Genomic DNA, 21170 nt, shown 5'->3' on the forward strand with positions numbered 1-21170 from the left:
CCATGTCAGATACCTCATATCCATGTCAAAATTCGGCACACGAATCTGTATCCACAAATCATTATTGTATTTACTTTCTATTTTAGCAGTGTCACCGTTTCTAAATTTTGGGAGTTTGCTGTGTCCGACACTCCGTGTCTGTGTCGACACGCGACACTCGTGTCCCACAGATCATAGAGAATTAGACATTTCCATCCATATAAGACAATCTTATAAATCTACCACCATCTTGATTTGTAAGCAACAAAGTGACATGGTTGAGGTTGATTGGAGTTTTTTTTTAGAGATGCCACGTCCACAAAAGAGCACTCAAAAAACGCCATTTGGAAAGAGGCCCACGCCCGAACGACTGCCATGGCAGTTTCCCATATGCAATATAAACTTGAGGTTCAGTTAATACTTATTGACGTAACACATTATTGAGTATCAAAAGCAAGGAAAGAAAGATGAAATAAGGAAGTCCTTTAATCCTTGTCTAAGAGATTTGCCTTTTGAAAGCATGCAACAGTGTCAGCAAGAGTCTCTTCTAATGGCCTGTACTTCCACCCCAATCTCTTCAACTTCTCTGAACTCAGTTTCGGTTGTTTATCTACTTCAGTATAGCTGCCAGTAGAAAAACAAAGTATAAATGGGGATAAAAGTTAAAACCCATCTAATTATATTGGTCTAATGTAGTAGTAAATATGCTTACCTCTTGGGGTAGTTGTAGTTTGGGTACATGCTCCTTAACTTTTCTACAAAATCCTTAATGTGAATCGAATGCGCTGCACCTATGTATCTTCCTGATGCTTCTGGTTTCTCATATACCAGCAGCAGGGCTTTGGCTACGTCCCTCACATCGACCATAAAATGAACTCTGTTTTCCCTGGTCTCATATTCTCCTGTTTTGTATTCAAGTCAGATGGAAGTTTGATCTGAATGGTTAAAGGAATAGAAGTGCAGGGTTCAAAGCTCCATTTTCATGGCATAATATGTTCAACTATCACCGGTTTATTGAAAGAAAAATCAATTAAAGATGGGTTATAACCAATTTTGACAAAAAAGCAGCTAGCTATATAACAACAAGATGCTAATCATGTCCAGAATCCACTGGCATATCTTTAGACTTGATTTGCAAGAGATATCACTTGCCTCTTCATTGAGTTAATTGTCAAAAAACAAAATGGTCATTGCATATCTGCACACCTAGGCCATGTTTGGCAACCATGGAACCTTTTTTCTCATGGAATGGAGAGGGCGTTATTAGTTTACCAAGTGGTGATAGAGGAGTAGGGAGAGCGGGAGTCAGAAAGAATTGAGAGGACACGAAAGAGGAGATGGTGCGAAGTGGCTGAAAACAGGAAAAAAGAAAATTCTATTTTGTGCAGAGTTTTTCTTTTCCCTGTGTTTCAGCCACTTCTCACCCTCCCTCCCTCCCTCCACTGGATAAAATAACCTTCCATGGAAAAAATATTCTCGACTGCCAAAAATGATATTCTTTTGGAGATCAAACTTTCACTAATCTCAACCAACGAAGTATTCATCTAATTCATAAACCAGTAAAAGCATTATCAAAAACATCACAGTAGCCAAGTGGCATACATAAAACTTTGCAGTATTTAAGCTGACAAGCGCGTGCACACGCGTACAAAGGAACGACTTTCAAGCGTTGCAGTCACATGATATGGAGATGCAATTGCAACATGGGTGCTAAGTTTGAATACCCAGCTGGCCTCATAAACATGTAATTCGCATGTGTGATGACTGAGCGGTTGGCCAAGGACGGGGCATTGCTGGATGCTATGTCAATATATGTGGCTCCTGAATTGGAGAACCACCAGCGAATGTAATGTCTGGCTCGCTTCTAAGATGTAAGCACATGGGCGATTTGGCCATGAAAAGTGGGGACAACTTGTCCCCTACTTTGTAAAACTATTTCTTTATCAATATAAGTCATCTTTCAAAAAAAAATAAAAATTGCATGTGTAAATACAAGTTTGGATGAAGCACAATTACCTATCAAAAAGGGGAAAGTTGCAATATGTACAAACAGTAAAAGAGATATATGGACAAAAATGTCTTATATCTAATCAAAGAAACAAAAGAACACATTAATTCCTTAGATACAACTGAATACTATCTATATGTGTGTGTATGTTCTTAATAAGCAATTCATTACAGATAGAAAAAAAACCCTATTACTTTTTCTTTTTTTTTTAAATATTAAAAAAACAAAAAAAAACAAACCCTATTACTATAACTCGGTTTAGTCAACTTGAAACTCTTCCAAGTTGATTCGACTTGCTATTAAAGTTTACTTTCTAACAATTCGATGTCATTGCAAAAGTAAAATAATGCAATAAACGATTCGAATCATTCACGACCTAACACTTAGATACCTACACTACTACAATCTACAACTTGTCTTTCATTCACTGAATTACTATCCCAAAGGGCCCCTGAGTGTGGTTAGCCGAAGGGGGCAGTGCCGTCGAAACTTAGAATAGGGATATTTTGTAATATGAAAAGTCACATAGTATCCGGGTTCGAGTGAAACTTTTATACTGTGATTAAGGTTGGAATATTATATAAGGTCTTCGATCTAGACTGTATCTTGTACTTTGTAATCCTTGCATATAGTGGAAGTTCTTAGATCACCTTCGCCCATGGACAGAGTCACAAGACATGATGAACCACATAAATCTTTTGTATTCTTGATGGTGTTTTTTAATTTTTATTTGATTTCTCCATTTATTTGTTTTTCCATCGAACATTAAATCATCAGTTTTTTCACAACACCCTAACATTATCCGGGTGAAGTGGGAACCTCACCCATTGGCCCGGATAAAAATCAACACAGATGGATCTTAGGAACTCCAAATGACAACTCGATGTAGAGGAGTGATCCATTCCTGGTCTGCTACTTTTTAGTTGGAGTTTTGCAGCAATGTGGGCGTGATCTCCAGTTCATATGCTGATTTATATACTTAAGGCTATCCATCTGTTCGAACTTTTTTTTTTGACATCTTCCTATCTGAATTAAGAGCTGCCCTTTACTATCATTCACTGCTATAAGCAGGAAAACATAAAGAGCCCCGCACATTCAAAGCTCCACGAAGGGTCACAATTGAGTCCCATCTACTAACAGATTTTGATTAACCTCAGAAGACACATACACGTCCCAAATCAATCGAACAGTAAACAAAGCTTGGACTATTAGAAATTAACATTAATCAGATTTTCAAGATGTTTGATAGGATATCCAAATGAGTGAATAGGGTGTTGTTTCCATCTTAGAGAAGATAAATGTTTTATGTTTTTTTCGTTTCATGTTATTTTGGGTGCTTCGAGAAGTTGGTTTTGAGTTTGAGTTTTTCATCATTGTTTATAGAATCTGCTAAAGACACATTGTTTAGATTCAACTGATGAAATTTATTTCCAACATGGAGAAGGTATATCCAAATGAGTGAATAGGGTGTTGTTTCCATCTTAGAGAAGATAAATGTTTTATGTTTTTTTCGTTTCATGTTATTTTGGGTGCTTCGAGAAGTTGGTTTTGAGTTTGAGTTTTTCATCGTTGTTTATAGAATCTGCTAAAGACACATTGTTTAGATTCAACTGATGAAATTTATTTCCAACATGGAGAAGGTAGAGAGGAAAAAATGGCATAAATAGCTCTATTTACACTAACAAACATACAAAAAATACAAGCATATCTTTATCTCCATGAAACTTGCAACATGAAATGGATATTAAAATTAAATTAAATACAAAGTCATTAAAAGATTTAATATGAGTAAAGACCTGTCAATAACCTGATGAGAAACAAACTGCTGGAATTCACAGTGGGTTGCAGCAGTGGTCCAAAAACGAAGGGTGGGCAAACTGAGACAACATCGAGCCCATTTTTCTCTCCATACTCCAATGCCTTTTTCTCTGCCGCTGTTTTGGAAAAGCAATACCAGTTCTGGCACCAAAATGAAATGTGTGCTTAGCCTATAAATAGAAACCTTTCTTCCCAGCCATTACTTTCAGAGATCCGAGAAGAACTACAGTCCATATCATAATAAGAAACCTAATCAAGGTAATTTTATTCGATAGCAGCTATCAAGTTCCGATCATCACATGTGTTAGACCTGAGAGCATGGGGTGGAAGATGGCTTGCATTCACTAGAAATGAGTGGGTTATTGACGGGATAGTTTCATGTGTTTAAGAAACCTTTAGGACCTTCATACGATACCATATAAAATGAAATCAACTAGTGCATGTAGCTACATTTCAATATTGACTAAATTCCAAAGTTTCCTGCATGCAAGAACTCTCTTTCTATACTCTTAAAGTGGCAGAACATTTGATGTCACACACCAATAAGATGGCTGGTCCGTCAAATTGTCTATTACTCCACGCAGTTGACATGTCTTCAGTGCTTTATGCTTAATATGCTTAAACTAGAATTGGCAGGTTTCTGGATTGCTTTGACTGGAGCTCAAGCCATGGTTTCAAATGTCCGTTTCGGCCACAACCGAAATTTTTCGGTTTAGGACGAAATTTCGGACAAAATCATGTAAAATTTTGGAAGACTATTTCGGTATTTTACAAGATTTAGGTGGAAATCTAGTAAATTTCGGCAAAATTTCGGATTTCTGTGAAGGATCTATGTACTTTCGGTGTCTGCCCCGAAATTTTAAACCATGGTTCAAGCTTCCATATATCACAGATGCTACCTTGATATTGACTAACTGATAAAGCAATTGGGGCTCTGACAAAATTAGCTGGAGCGAAAATTTCAAATAATCAAATACTGTAAGAAATGAGCATTTAAGAATATCTAGGGAAGATGTGTCTGATATAACGCTTGGTTTGCAATTCATAACATTTCTCCATTCAAGCTATTTGACCATTTTGGCCATAGCATAAGATGGTCCAGACAATGGATGGACTTTTACATTGCAAAATATTAGGATGGATAACTGTAGTCTTCTTAATTGAAGGAACAAATGTAACATAAATAGTAGCCTCTCTCAGCACTCCCACTGAACTGTCTCCAATATCAAGTGTGTGGTCTCCACTCTCCACTCCGTCTATAGTCTAGTCATGGATAAGAACGCTAACACAGGCTGTGCTGGTTACATCACATGGATGAACCTTTGACCTTATTTGATTTGTTAATTTTTTTTTAAAGTTGACACGTATAAATATTTATAATTAAAGATGTACAAAGATTGGGGACAAGTAGTCCCATCCCATTACGTACATCATGACGGCCAGTGGAGTACCCTCCAAAAGGCCGAGGAACAGATAAAGAAAAAGAACATTATCAGGAAAACCTTAAAAGAAACATCTATTGGTGTCCTACGCTGCACCTTCCAGATGAAACACAAGAGCTGCAAGATTGTTAGCACCATTCGAGACTGACACCATCACCAAACCATACCCTCAGATTTTTAGAATCCTCATTCCTTCCTTACAATTGTAGGCTATCCATCCACTGGCAAGAGAAATCACGAGCAGCGAAGAACCAAGGTTCCTCAAGCACCTCTCGGATATCCGTAAAATTCATCCCCCACAGTATAAAATCCAGAGTAAACCCATCATTACTCACTTAAACCTTCCACCAAAAGCACAAAAAAGCTTTTCATAAGCAGACCATGTCATCTGCCCTTTTAACCCTAAATAAAGAAGAGATTAAACAGAGGAAAATCCTAGAGCAGCGAAGGACCCAAGGTCCCTCAAGCACACTCCAGCAATCTCAAATCGCATCCACCTCCACAATAACGGCCAAGGTTCCCGTCATCAGATCTTATTTAATTTGTTAATTGAAAGATCAGTGCTTCTCATTTGTCTTGCATTTTCTGTGTCTTACATACCTTGCCATGATCACGCCATTGAATCCGTCACAGGGTAATAATCAGAATAATCCCAAAAGAATGCTCTTTGTAGCACCGAAGTTACTCAAACTCAACTAAGTTCAACTCAATTGTCATTTCCTGGTCGGGTCAGGTTCTCTCACTGATAAAAACTTGAAACCTATAGCTAAAAAGAGTTCTAAATATAACACTTGTGATGGAACCAACAAGCAAACAAAATCTATAAATAAATTATTATAACTTTGGCCCTAAGGTCCTCCTAGTGAAATTTTATGATAACCAATCTAGAGCACATTCTAGCATTATGTTAATTAGTGTTTCATTTATCTGCTAACAGGGTTTAGTCCCCACATCTTTGTGTCAATTAGATATTTTTCTCTTCTTCTACACGTTGTAGAGAGGGACAGCTGTTAGTTTAGTTTTTTCAATGTGGTAGTGCAGTAAAAAAGTAGCAGCTAAGAAAGTGGACAGTTTCATATCCCTTGGGTTTCCTGGTTTCTCGAGTCTCCACCTTACCATAGACCTTAGACCTTAGACCATTTAAATTTCCATCGAAACTAACAAGAAACAACCGAAATGCTTCCGTTTCCATACACACCGAAACTAAAACTGAAATGACTGAAATGCATAAACAAAATCACAAGTGTAATAGTGGTATGCTGTACTTTCTGTAATACATAATTATATTTATATGAATTGCATGTGAAATGTGGTGCATGTAGTATGTATAAATATTTATATGAATTATATGTGAAATTTGGCATGTACTAAATTATATGTGAAATTATGTGAAACTAGGTGTTCAATATTTTTAAACCATTATGGTTGACTGTCTTGCTTATGTGATGATTTCTATGTGTAGTTGTGCTTATGTGATGATTTCCACTGAAATTTCCAACCGAAACCGAAATCTTTCCATTCCGTGGCGACTGAAACCAAAACCGAAACCTAAATTTAAAATCCTGTGTATGTCCTTATTGGTGTTCAGTATCCATTTTCTTATTGTGTAAATGGATGCACGATTATCAGTCCATATTGTTCTGCTGTTTAGGTTTATGTGCCTTTGCTCTTGCTCCCCAGGTCAACATAGTCTTCATCAGAACAGCGGCCAGGAACCAAACCCATGGCCAAAAAGAAAGAATTCATAAGGTGAGTAACAAAGGGTCGAGTATGGTTATTTTCTATCTCTCAGTCATCAGATAAACAGAACCTAAATAATCTGTTATAAGATGTTGATTGAAGCTAGAACAAGAACTTCACCTAGGTAAAACCAAGTAGAATCAAGTGTCCACGATTGATGAGGCAAGCTTTTTATTTACTTGGGTGAGTGAAAGGAGGTTTTGTTGATTCCACAGGGCCAAAATTGAGTCCAATTGAGTACATCAATTGTTAGCTTTTTCTTCTGTTTTTTTTTGGTGTGTGTGCGTGCGTGTGTGTGTGTGATTGAACCATTAAGAAATCTGATTGCTCGTTCTTATATTTTGTCGTAAAATAAAGCCAGGAACAGTAATTCATTTAAATATCGAGTGAGACCAATTTAAATTCTAGACCCTATGAGATCATTTAGCTCTTAAGTACTGTGTCAAGAGAGAATATCTGAGCAGTAATCGATTCTTGAGTTCCCAGAAATTAAAACTGTTAAATGATAGATAGTGTCAAATAATTACCTCAGTTGTCTTGCAATATTCAAGGTCAGACCAAACATCTTCATCCATAGCTCCATCTTTTGGCCACTCTGGGATCATCACAACAGCAGCAACGGATGACACATAGACAACTCGTTTTACTTTTGTCTCTAAACTTGCCTTTAGTACATTCAATGTACCCGTGACTGCAGGTTCAACCAATTCAATCTGAAATATAGTACACCATTATGCAACAAGATTCTCAAACGAATAACTCTTCAGATAAGTATTAGTTAAAGCTCCATGAAAAGGGAAAGTAGTTCATAGACAACGATTTGCTAAATTACTAGCTCAATTTGGGTGGCACATGCACAATAACATGTTAAATTATTAGTTGCATTTTGGTTTTGGAGCAAAAAAAGTAGGATTTTATAATTTGCTAAAAAGGAAATACGCAGTAGAATCTATGCAAGATGTCTTTTTCTATTCTATATTGTGCTCACACTGTACTGGTCGGTGCAACTCAAAATTTCCTGTGTCAAAATAGATGACGGGTTGAAATTCAGGGCGACCATGGTTCAAAAGGTTGAAAATGACCTCTATTCAATATAGGATGCTAAAAAATTTACCCTGATTTCAGTATTTCTTAAATTCTGGATATGAATATGACATGGGTATTCTGTCTAAACTCTAAAACATGTTTTTAGAAGAAAAAAAATGGCTAAATAGACATGTCTAGGTATCATAGTATCTGACCATTGACTATATGAAATCACAGTATTCGACCAATGATATATGCAATCCAATGGCCCAATTGTGAGATTGTCTTGCCTCTGGATTGGGCACACTGCCTGCTGGAACGGGACTTGCAACATGGAAAACTCCATCACATCCTGCAATGGCTCTGCATAGGGAACCATAATCCAGCAAGTCTGCCTTGAAGAGCTGTAGGTTCTCTGAGGCATTGTCCAATTTCTTCAAATGGGCATTCTTTTCATCATCTGCAAGATATTTTGGTGGAATAAAAAAGAAGTTATAAGACAGAGTTTGAGCCTAACAAACTGAAATGCATCGTCAAGTTCACTACAAATTTTTCCAATAGAATTTCACAAACACATATAACAAAAAATAACAATAATTCAATTTTCTTGAATTTATAAACCTCCCTGAGAAGTGGCACAAAATCACTATATATAGCAATTCATCCAGTGACATTGGCCAAACAATGTAACTATCCATTCAATCTCTACACCCCTTACTCCTTCCACTCTGACAAACTATAGTCATTTGCAGCATAATTCCATCTTTACACTTCCAACACAGAAAATGACAAATTAAAAACAAATATATAAAATTCATCAAATAACACAAACAGCATGTCATAAGTTGATGTCTGAAAATTTCAAGAAAATCCTAGCAGAAAAAAGAACAATTAAACAGACAGGCTGGCATTGATTTTGAAATAAATCCTTCTCTTAAATACCATCAATAGAATCCTAAATAATCGGCATTTTCCTCACAATCCAAACCGTTGATTTGTTGCACCCTTGCCCGTCAAATCATCTCCATTGGATGATCCTAACTCTTCAATCTATAGATATTTCTAAATGTAATTTATCTACATATTAGAGGGTTAGGATCATCCTATGGAGATGATTTTTTCACCTCTGATTCCTAAATCAAAGTGTACTAATAGGACACACACACGCATAATCTAATATTTGCACTCCATTTAATTGAAAGGTGGAGACATCTTTCAGAGGATGGCCGGTCATGTATGAGGGTGCAGCCAAGGCCCACATTATTTGGGTGATCCAAACCGTTCATTTGTTGGGCCCTAATGTATATAAGATGTGCCCCAAAATATCTTCTCCATTGGATGATCCTAAACCTCCAATTTATGGAGGTTTAAAATTGACGGTACAATATAGAAATCTATACATAACAGAGGGTGAGTGTTATGGAGAAAAAATTTTGGGATATAACAACGAACATATGAGGGTTTTTTTAGGAAACTATAATAGTGCTTTCTTTTGTTTGGAGAAAAAAAATTACTATAATTTTTGCGCCCCCCCCCCCCTTTGTGCAAAATTTCTGGCATCGCCCCTGGTGACAAACCCATCTATTAGTTCAGGTATTAACTATACACATGTTAATGAAGAAAAATCAGAAGAAGAAATAAGAGTTCAAATACATAAACCCAAGTAAAATCATCTTCAAAATTATAAATCCAAAGATCTAAAACATACCAAAAATTATATATATTTTTAAATGTCCAGGATCACCTCAATATGCTAAGAAAACGAAATAAAATCATATTCAATTGAAGGATCCACAACCTAATATAAAAAATAAACAAGCAAAAGACCCACTAAATTGTCTGCAAGCTACTCATATAAAAACATAACCAGATACAAAAATACCCATGATAAAAAAAGAACCTGGGTCTCTGACCGTCCCATGAACCATGTAACCCTTAGAGATGAGAAGCTTCACCAACCATGATGCCACATACCCTCCTGCACCCGTTACACATACTCTCCCTTTCTTCTCCATTTCCATCTCTCTCTCTCTCTCTCTCTCTCTCTCTCTCTCTCTAGTTGATCAGACTATGGCTATATCTTTCACGTCCTCCTGTTGAACTGACTTTTTATAGTTTTCTTCTTGGTTCGACGAAGTCAAGTTCCAGGAAACTAGGTAGCAGTCACATGTACTATGCATCTATCTTCTTTTTATGATGTTTTTATCCTAGAGAAATTATATGATGAGCCTTTGTTTTTGGGAATGGGCTGGATATGAGTGCGCTCAACCTATAGTAAAGCCCATGCCTAGGTCTGTTTGATAATGACACTCTTGAGCCCAACCCAATATTTGCAGAAAGAAGGGCTACCCTTATTAAGGAATGATAATATGAGAAGCTCTTGATAATTAAAAAGTCGATTGCCGTTGGATCAAATATCAAGGGTGTACTTTTCACACCATCTTGTACTAACCCAGTAGCCAAGGTCCATAACCATTGTAACATTGGGCTGGGCCTCATATATATGACAATTGGGAAATATTATGCAACTTTGCTAATGAGCACTTTTCTAAGCAGAATGCTCAGAAATAGTCAAACAAAAGGGGTGGATAAGCTGAGAAAGGGGGTGGAAATATCATTAATTTTATGGATAGATAGATCAATCCTTTGTGATTTGCATGCGTAAGCACTTACGTAAAAGGGGGGTCTAATTGAAATAAAAGGGCAGATCCATCCTTCTTCGGCCATAATAGACAGAAATGTTTAAATTGGGTATTTATGGTCATCTAAGAAAAGAAAGAAAGATGTCTACATAAGAGAGTTGGACTTCTTCCTATCTTGTCTTTTCTTTGTGATTCCAAGTGGTCCTTGAAGAATAGGATGCGACTTCATCCCATTTCTAAACTTGTGCGAGTGAATATAGTTGAGAAAGGTTCTGAGTAGGGCTGCAACTCGAGCCGGGTTTTACCCGACCCGCACCGACCCGACCCGAAAATAGCCAGGGTTGGGTTCAGGTTTCATGGGTTTCGGGTCGAGCCGGGTTGAGCATTCAAAAGCCCGCATGAATCTCGGGTCGAGCCGGGTTTGAAGGGGTCCGACCCGACCCGACCCGAGTTACATAAGTTATAGTATGTACATTTTTTTTATTGTTAGTTAAAAGTTAAAAGTGAAAACCCACGCACCCACTGTTATTGTATGTGAGTGTAATTTCTGCTTCTATGAGTTGAGTTGATTCAAGTGTTTGATTCAGCATTGTTTGATTGTAATTACAACATTGTTTGATTACAGTATTGTTTGATTCAAGTGTAAAGTGAGTGTAATTACATCATTGTTTGATTCAAGTGTAATGTGAGTGTAATTTCTACTTCTATGAGTTGAGTTGCCTTGCCAAACAAGAATTTTCCTTAAAAAATTGCGTCAACGTGAAAAAACCCGACCCGACCCGAGATATTTCTCAGGTAGGGTTGGGTTCTCCAAAACCCGACCCGCCCAACCCGAGTTGCAGCCCTAGTTGTGAGCCCTTTTTACTCTTCCTCGTGATGCTCACTCCAAACCACAAGCATTAGATGTACCGTTGAACGATACAAATCTTTCAACTGGTGGGCCTATCAATAATCATAGTTTCAGATGATTTTAATCAGTCAGGGGTCGACGAAAGACGCTTTGATGATGAAGAAAAATTCAAGTTCTCCACCTGTTTTAGGTGAGATGATTTTAATCAGTCAGGGGTCGACGAAAGATGCTTTAATGATGAAGAAAAATTCAAGTTCTCCACCTGTTTTAGGTGAACTTAGGACAAGTTGTTTATTTTTATATTGGGAAAATTACATTTACACCCACACTAGTTTCTGACACATCCACTTCTACCCCTGTAGTTTAAAAAGTGACAAGTACACCCCCCTGTAGTTTCAATTTGTATAAGGTAGGCCACCTCAGTTGACGGTTTGTCCACAGATTGAAGGGTTAGGATGATCCGATGGAGCTGATTTTTTGGGCACACCCTATCTATGTCAGGGCCCATCAAATGAACGCTTTTAGGATCATTTGATGGGCCCTGACATAGATAAGGTGTGCCCAAAAAATCAGCTCCATCGGATCATCCTAACCCTTCAATCTGTGGACAAACCGTCAACCGAGGGGGCCTACCTTATGCAAATTGAAACTACAGAGGGTGTATTTGTCACGTTTTAAACTATAAAGGTAGAAGTGGATGTGTCAGAAACTAGAGGGGGTGTAAATGTAATTTTCCCTTTTATAGTCGGTGGCTTAAAGTCCACGTAGACACGAATGACGCTCTGAGGATGAAGAAAATTGAAAGTTCCACCTGTTTTAGGTAAACTTAGGACAAGTTGTTTATTTTTATAGAGAAATTATATGATGCCCCACCGTGAGAATGTAAAGGGCGGGTAGAGACAAAACCTGCTGCCTTGGTTTTTGAACCAAGGAAAAGTCGGAAAAAGGGCTTTCTCTTGGATTAAAAATCAAGGGAGAGATGGTTTTCTCTCTCCGCCCTTTATAACCTGACGGTCGGGCATCATATAAGTTCTCATTTTTATATTCGGTGGCTTAAAGTCCACGTAGACACAGTCACTAATTTCAACCAACTTACAATTATTTCCATATTTTAGAGTTCCCCAAAAATGACTCATGCAACTAATGCGGGGGTTGCATAAATCCCTTCTGATTAAGATCCTATTAACCTGGGGCTGATGCACATATAGCATGAGGGGGTCCATGGCCCCCAATGTCTTGCAAAACTCTATTTTATGGTGCAAGGTTGTACATGCATGCTTAGCTAGTTTAGTGGGCATGGCCCTCCAATGACCAATGTAGGCAAGTGTAACAACAAAATGGCCGCTAATCCTTTTTAATAGACAGGGTACCCTTAACCAGATAGTTAGGATTGTTCGATGAATGTGTCTATGTTGTTGGGAGCTCATTTATCATCACCCTTCTATTTTATTCATTAGTTTCTTACTATCATTTCAGATTCTCTTTTTTTTTCGTTTTTCTATGGCTCTATTCACTTCTTTTCCCCGGAAAGGAAAGGAAAAGGAAATCCTTTTCCTTTCCTTTCCAGGTGACATGGCAGAAGGAAAAGAATCCAGGGAAACTGTCAAGGCTCTGTTCACTTCTTTTCCCTGGTGCTGTTTTTCCTAGAAAACAGCCTTTTTTTCTGACAAGATCTTGACAAGACAGAATTTCTGTGTTCACTTCTGTTCCAGGGAAAAATATTATCAGATGTGGAATTTCTTATTTAAAAGCTAAAAATGACGTGGAAATTGACTTTTTTCCTGTTACTCGAGATTTGGTTTCCGATTAAATATATCGGAAAGAGGTTTTTCTAGGAAAATGAAACCTTGTCCTTGACAGTTTCCTGGATTCCTTTTCCTTCTGCCATATCACCTGGAAAGGAAAGGAAAACAAAATCCTTTCCTTTCCTTTCCGGGGAAGAGAAGTGAACAGAGCCTTAATCAGAAATCAAATCTTAAGTAACAGGGAAAAAGTCAATTTCCACGTCATTTTCAGCTTTTAAATAAGAAATTCCACATCTGATAATATTGTTACCTCGAAAAGAAGTGAACACATAAATTCTGTCTTGTCAAGGTCTTGTCAGGGAAAAAAAAGCTGTTTTCCAGGAAAAATAGCACCAGGGAAAGAAGTGAACAGAGCATATGTGGAGACTTGGTGCCTCTTTGGATTCCACCGTAATAGCTCTTTACATGCAATAAGATTAAAAAAAAGGTAAACTTACATGCGAGGGATTTGGTAGGCAATTTCACGGCTCACTTTTGGACAAGAGAACAGCCACACGGTTTGATTTTTTAACACATTTTGTCTTATTCATTTAAATCATATGAGGTGGCTTTTTCCTCATGCAAAAGTGAAGCTTTCTGTGGAATTGGCTAGCGAACCCCTATATACAAATGGGACTTTAAAACTTCATAGGAGGCCATCAGCTATTTAATTTGAGGGATTTGCTAGGCAATTTTGCGGAAAGCCATTTCGCGGCTTACTTTTGCACGTGAGAACAGCCACACAGGGGTTGACTTTTTTGCTGATTTTGTCTTTTTCATTAATTCTTGTGGGGTGGCTGTTCTATAATGCCAAAGCTAGTCGTGAAATGGCTTTCTGTGAAATTTGCCTATCAAATACCTTAATTTGAAGATAGATATAAAAGTTAGATGGTTTGTTAGGAATACCCTATCTATGTGAGGTTCTATAGAATGAATGGGTTGGATGAGTCAAACAACATGGAGAGGGTGTATTTATAGTGACTTGCTCAAGCTGAGCTATAGCACAGAAACCTCGTCCCCAAGTAAGGGGAAAGGTTTCTGAGGTATCGCGCAGCCTGAGGAGCCCACTATATACACGATCTCCCATGTTGTTTGAGTCATCCAACCCATTCATTCTATAGGACCTAACATAGGTAGGGTGTTCCTAAGAAATCATCTCCATAAGATCATAGTAACCATTAATTTGTGGAGATTTAGAATGGACGGCTAGAAAATGGGCTTCTACAGATCGAATGGTTAGGATGATTGTATGGAGATGGTTTGTTAGGAACATCATATTTGTGTGAGGTTCTATGGAATGAATTGGTTGGATAAGTCAACCAACATGGAGATGGTGTATTTATAGTGGCTTGCTCAGGCTGAGCTATAGCTCAGAAACCTTGCCCCCATAAAAGTATAAAACTATGAGAAATATCCATGATAACTAACGAGAGAGAAAAGGTCCGATTTTTGTGATTTTTCCCCATCACTCTCTCTTTAGTTTTACGGATGCCCCCCCCCCCCCCCCTCCCTCCTCTCTCATGTAAATGTTAAATCTCTTCTCTCTCTCTCTCTCTCTCTCTCTCTCTCTCTCTCTCTCTCTCTCTCTCTCTCTCTCTTCCCTACTTTTAATTTGCTTAAAAATCCCCAAATCCTCGCTTCGAAGTAGCCTCCGAAACACAAGTTGCTACTTCTTCTCGCTACCCTCTTCAACCAAATTCTCTGATTAGCAAAGTGACTTATGTTGGACGTTTTCTCTCTTTATGTGGGTTTCCAAAATTAAAATTTCTTTTTGGAATGGAATTCTATAACATTGTTAAATGATCTAGAATTGATAAATAGGCTTGTGGCTTTGCATTCAAGCAACCTTTCCATTACATATTAGAAACCATTAAGTTTAGTAACGTTTGGATAAGGAAAGTTACCCCAAATTTGGTTTAGTAATGTTTGGATAAGGAAAGTTACCCCAAATTACTCTTTCTATCTTGGGTGTAATTGCCAAGCGAATTTGGATACTCTAGCAAAGCTCTATAGGAGCTTTTGCCTATAAAAGAGAGCCTTGGTCCCTCTTTCTACATACTACGAACTTGAGAGCAATCGAGAGATTGAGAGTTTGCTCAAAGAAAGGTTTCCATAGGCTAGATGGTGTGCAGAGAAAGAGAAAATCAAAGGGGCATTTTTGGGCCCTTCGCCCTGCTCAAAAGAGCTATGAGGATTGTCGGATTACACACCTTCAAGCACAAGCCATGGTGAAAGGTACATCAAACCCATCTCTCGTTAAAATCAAGTTTTTCTTTGTTTTCAATGCCAAAGATCCGATGGGATCATTAAGTTAATGTTTAGAATAACAATTTAAGCCTACCAATTGTTTGAGAAAATGCTCAAGATGAGGTCAGGGCTTCATCTTGTACTTCATATATTCTAATTTAGAAATGGAAGGGTCACGTGTGTTTTAAGCAGCCCTTCTATATTCATCTTTTCCTTACTTTTCATAATCATAATTTCAAATGTTCAACACATTTTTTAATCCGCCACTATGTTGTTAGCTAATACAAGTCATTGTGTTACAGATTGAAATATGGCAAAAGCAACTACATGAAGAGATGCAGTTGCGTGTGGTCTTTGAAAATGTTGTAGATCATGTTGTAAAATTATCCAGTTTATTGTGCCCCCCACCCATTGTAAGATGTTAATTTTATGGATTATGTTTTGTATAAAGCTTAAACTTTGAAATACAGTACTAATGTTAAGTTTGTAAATGTCGTGAAATTTCGCCAAATAGGCCCAGAAAATGACTGCTATCTTTTATTGTCTATAAATTCTAATCGTAGTTTTAAAACTCTGCCCCCTGCATCATCTTGGACTCCCCCGATTCATCTCCCTTTTCCTTTGACCACGTTTCTTGTTTTGCCACCATGTTCCACGTTTTGCCCCTACACAGTCAATAAGACTCCTTTGAATCTCCTGAATTATGACTGAGTCAACCGAGTACTCGACCACATCGTGCCGAGTCAACTAGGATTTTCTTAGACCGCGTTTTGACCTGTTGGATACTGACCCGGCATGGTCGGACTTTCTCTTTGTCTAAGTGGCACATTACTTTATAAAATAAAGACTTTGTGTATAGGAGGATGGGTTTAACCCTTAATGATTCTATAATGGGACGATCTCGCCAAGTACGTCTCCCAAAATGAATTACTGAACGAGAGTTAGGATGACGGGTTTGATGCACCTTTATCCTAATGGTTGGCCACCACTAAAGAGAAGTGGAGTGAGGTTCCTCGTTAGAGGAACCAAACGGAACGCTTCTAAGAAGATACAAGTCTTCAAATATTCCTAAAAGTAGGAAGTACTACTATGCCGTCATGAGCGTAGCGAATGGAGTAAGGCCTAAATTAGGGATTAATTAAGCCCTGAATCTCGAGCCTCCCCCATGATTAGTTCATGATTAGTTTAATTAGGTAATTTAATTAGAAAATAAATAAAGGGCATTTAACAATTTTACTTTGTTTAGAATTTTTTTGGGTTAATTACGTAGGAAAAAGATTTATTTTTAAGCCTCGTTTGAATCTCCCTAGTTTGTTAAAGACTCTCATTTTTAGCCAAATTCGAAATTAAGGTCTTGTATATGGATTGTAAGAAAAACTTTTCTCCTGGAGAGTATTTTCCTTTATAAAATTTTCCATAAACTCTTGCAATCCAAAGAGGCCTTGAATTGATAATTGCACCCACCTTTTACAACATCAAAATGAATTTTCAAAGACATTAAAGGGGGTTTTATTTTCTTTTTGAAAAGCCATTTACTTCCTTGAGTGTGCCAATGAAACCCTAGATATTAGATAATTTGTAAATCAATTTAAGACTTGGACCAATTTGAAATCCCCCAAATGTTAGTGGCACTCATGTTTGTTTAACTAATCTTGAAATTTTCATGTGTCGCTCAGACTTTGGGGGTTAAGGGTGCAACTCGGGGCAGGAGGAACCCATTTTCCTCATATATATATATATATATATATATATATATATATATATATATATATATATATATATAATTTGCATCATTTTTGGGGGTTAAGGGTGCAACTCGGGACTAGGTGGAACCCAACTTGGTATGGGACATGTTTAAAGGGCCTTGCCTAACACTTTCCATCAGCTCTCTAGCCTATGGTGTATTGGTAAGGTACCTAACATTCCTAGACTCAGTTAGAATGAAATTTGATTCAAAATCAAACAGGATCTAAGGAGTTATCTAAAAAATTCCTCCTGCTTCAAAAAAGGAGTTATCTAATTAGGAACCAAGCTTATTGTGACTTGGACATTGGTGGATTCGATCTGAATCCAGCCTGTTGACACCCCGATTTAGAAGCTAGAAACTATATCATTTCTGAAATGATTATAACCATTACTTGTAAATAATCATATGGAACTTCAAACCCAATTTCGTACAAGGTCATATACCAAAGATATCATAAAGTTTGAATCCTACTGCCTTTTAGTTTCTATAACTAATAACGAAAATATGATATGTACTGAGTATATTTAATAAATTAATTTATCTTCATTTACCCACGAGAATGATATATATGCATTCTTTTTTTTCCATATCTTCATTTCTTTTTGTTTTGAACTTCTCTAAGGGTCTGTTTAAATTGGAAGAGAAAAATCAAAGTAAAAGGACACATTTCCTTTTCCTATCATTGTTTGGTTGCGATTTACTATTCACATGACAATCCTTGTCGGCTGTAATTTTTCCAAATGCAAATCCTTTTCACTGTTTGAATTTCCTCTCAAATCAGGAGGAAAAGGAAAGTAATGAAATTGGAATCTTTAGCATTCAATATATATATATATATATATATATTTTTTTTTTTTTTTTTTCCATTTACTTACCGTTTGGATTGCAAGAAAAACATTTTTGATGAAAATATTTTCTTGGTTTTTTTTTTCTTTCCACCACTTAGAGGGAAATGATATGATTATGGTTGATTTAAAGGGATATTATAATAAATTGAAGGTCTTCCAATTAAAAATTGAATAGGGTTGGTTTAAATTATCTTTTTTTGTGTGGAAAAAAGGCAGGGACTTTTAGAAATATTTTTGCTTTCCAAACTTTTTCAGAAAATTCCTGCAATCCTAACAGGACCTAAGTACATCCAAATGGACCCTAGGCATAAATCTGCCGATCTAACCCCTTTCTCCCCCAAACCAAATCGTTTACCAGAAATCAACAAGAAAATAAACCCTATTGTCAAAAATCTTAATTAATCAAAATCTATTGGCATGTTCTACAGAGCTGCTTTCATCTTTGACTCTCCACAATCGTATCAACAGCTCTACTAGGACTCCCTATAATCAATTTCCTTCAAATTTAACAGGCACCCAGAAAAGTAAAGGTATCAAATAAGGAGGTGAGTGCTATCGAAATAAGAGTGTAGATATCATATCCCTTTACAAGCATCTGGCGTTGATTTTGAAATTTGTTTGAGCTTCTACTTGAAATCAGATAAGATTCGAGCTGAAACCAGCTCAATTTTATAGCAAAAGCTCATCAAGAACAAACCCAAGTTGAATCTAAACCAGTTTAGTTGAAAACTAAGAGAACTTTTAGGTGTAAACAAATGGTCTAAAAATTTAATAGTTGAGACAACCAATTGGATTATGCTGCTATAGGAGAAGTAGTTTCCAGATTACCAGTTTTACTCAGTCATCATACAACTGAGCACATGCTGAGAGTTTACAACTTTGGTAGTCTAAAGGCTAATATTAACAAAAAGGGTACCTGGATCTCTAACAGTTCCATGCACTATGTAACCCTCAGAGAGAAAAAGCTTCACCACCCATGAAGCCACATATCCTCCTGCTCCTGTTACACACACTCTTCCCTTCTCCATTTCAATGTCCCTTCTCTCTCTCTCTCTCTCTCTCTCTCTCTCTCTCTCTCTCTCTCTCTCTCTCTCTCTCTCTCTCTCGCAAAACCAGACTCTTGAAAAAAGTGATAGATCATAGATATCACCATGCTTTGGCTTATTTATAGACTTTTCACTGTGTTTATATCCCACCACGTGGAATACAAAGATGCTAAGGTCTTGGCTTTTATGCTGAACTTTATGTACTAGGACGGCTAGAATGGCACAGAGAAAGTACTAGCATTCTTGGCAAATCCAAACATCAGGTGTGAAATGGTGGTCTTGGCTTTTATGTTGAACTTTGTGTACTAGGACGGCTAGAATGGCACAAAGAAAGTACAAGCATTCTTGGCCCATGAAATCCAAACATCAGGTGTGAAATGGTGATCCCTACCCTATGCATGGGCTTTGTGTGGAGATTGAGGGACCCACACCAGATGCATGTATTTGAATTAATCTTAAACCAGCAGGGCGTTTGACTACTAAAGTTACTGGTTAGGCTCCTCACCGGATGCTTGTATTTGAGTTGAGTAGGTGAGAAATGAGAATCACCTTAAGTCATCAGAATTTTTTTTTTGTACACGTGGTCAACTTTGGTTGTCGGGTACCCTAAGTCAAGTCCATTGGTAGTGGTCTTTAGATTTTTTTCTTTTTTTGTATATGATGGAATGGGTTTGGGCTATTTTGAACATGGGAAGTAGGAGTGCTGATGGTAGAAGATGAAGAGAAATGGGAATGGAGATGGGGTTTGGGTTAGAGATGGAGGTGACTGGCGGTGATGGAGATGGCCGTGAGAAGGTAGAGGAGAGGGGCGGCGGTGGATTTTGGTGGAGGTTGGGGGACCAAGGAATGCCGGAGATGGTGTCTCGGTCTCTTCCTTTCTCCTCTCTCTTGCTTCTCCTTCCAAACCTTAGAAGTCCCCTCTTTTAATTGCATTTTGAGTTTTTATATAATCCTAAGTAGGAAAATTGATCCGCGCTGTCCATTTACCATCAATGACCTAGATGGCCTTTTTGCTTTAGAATTCTCTAGAAGCTATGCCATCATCTTTCAATCACCATCATCCATTTGTCTCTTTCATCCTACAGCGCACATTTGTTGCTTCATAAAGAAGACATGTCAAACTCCAAGAATGCCTTTAAAATGAGAGATAACTCAATTTCCCACCCAAAACACTTTTTGTTTGGGAAATGATATTTACGCTCCTTTTGATCCCCAGAGACACCCATTGCCAGTGTACTTTACAATCAAAGCCACTGGATTTCTCTAACATCAAGTACATTAGCCCCCCTTTTGTCATTGATACACTGACTCTGGGTGTCCCTGGTGATCAAAAGGGGGGTAAATATCACTCCCCTTTTGTTTTTGTCTTTTAGAATTCAAAACAAAATTCACTTTCTTTAGAAACAAATGATAGTGTGTCATTACTAAAAATAAATATTAATGATATTATCAATAATAAATAAAAAGGATGTACTTCACGGATTCGGATGTTAAACGGATCGGATATACCATTTACCAGATTCGCATCCGCTAAGAGCTGCATATCTCATAAACAGATTCGGATAATATCCGCTTGAAACGGATTCGAATAATATTCGCTTTAAACGGATTCGGATGCGGACGGTATTTGAATATCCATTTACACCCCTATCCAAAACAACCACTTTTATTTGTTTTTTTCATTAAAATGGAAGTAGCGACGGATTCTGTCGAGCTTCCAAACAATAAAGTGGCGGATTTTTTACCATCACAAAATCCATTCCCTTATCCATTTAGCAACGCCATTTGTTGGGGCTGAACAATATCAGTCGCTAAAAATATAGCGATGGATTTACACCTTTTGGCGACGTACCAATGAGTGTATTTCTCGCAGGTCTCAAGAGTAAGATTAGTTAGTAAATATTCATATTCTTTGCTAGTTGATTCAATTAATAAATATGCAATTATAGTGAACATTGTTTTACTGCAAAAAATGAAAGTTTTGTCCAAAAAT

The 21170-nt window shown here is 37.4% G+C and overlaps 1 protein-coding gene across 1 annotated transcript; it reads right to left on the bottom strand.

The window, feature by feature from the left end:
* Positions 1-322: 322 nt before the first annotated feature.
* LOC143850410 (cinnamoyl-CoA reductase 1-like) lies at positions 323-10196 on the bottom strand. Its single transcript, XM_077359668.1, has 6 exons — positions 9914-10196; positions 8304-8473; positions 7515-7700; positions 3784-3946; positions 692-881; positions 323-603 (listed from the first exon to the last, which is right to left on the bottom strand). The coding sequence occupies exons 1-6, from the start codon at positions 10032-10034 to the stop codon at positions 465-467; spliced, it is 969 nt and encodes a 322-aa protein (XP_077215783.1). The 5' UTR covers positions 10035-10196; the 3' UTR covers positions 323-464.
* Between the last annotated feature and the right edge of the window lie 10974 nt (positions 10197-21170).

Source organism: Tasmannia lanceolata, unplaced genomic scaffold (assembly GCF_043159265.1).
Source record: "Tasmannia lanceolata isolate RefF3 unplaced genomic scaffold, GAP_Taslan_0.1 ptg000003l, whole genome shotgun sequence".
Lineage (NCBI taxonomy): Eukaryota > Viridiplantae > Streptophyta > Magnoliopsida > Canellales > Winteraceae > Tasmannia > Tasmannia lanceolata.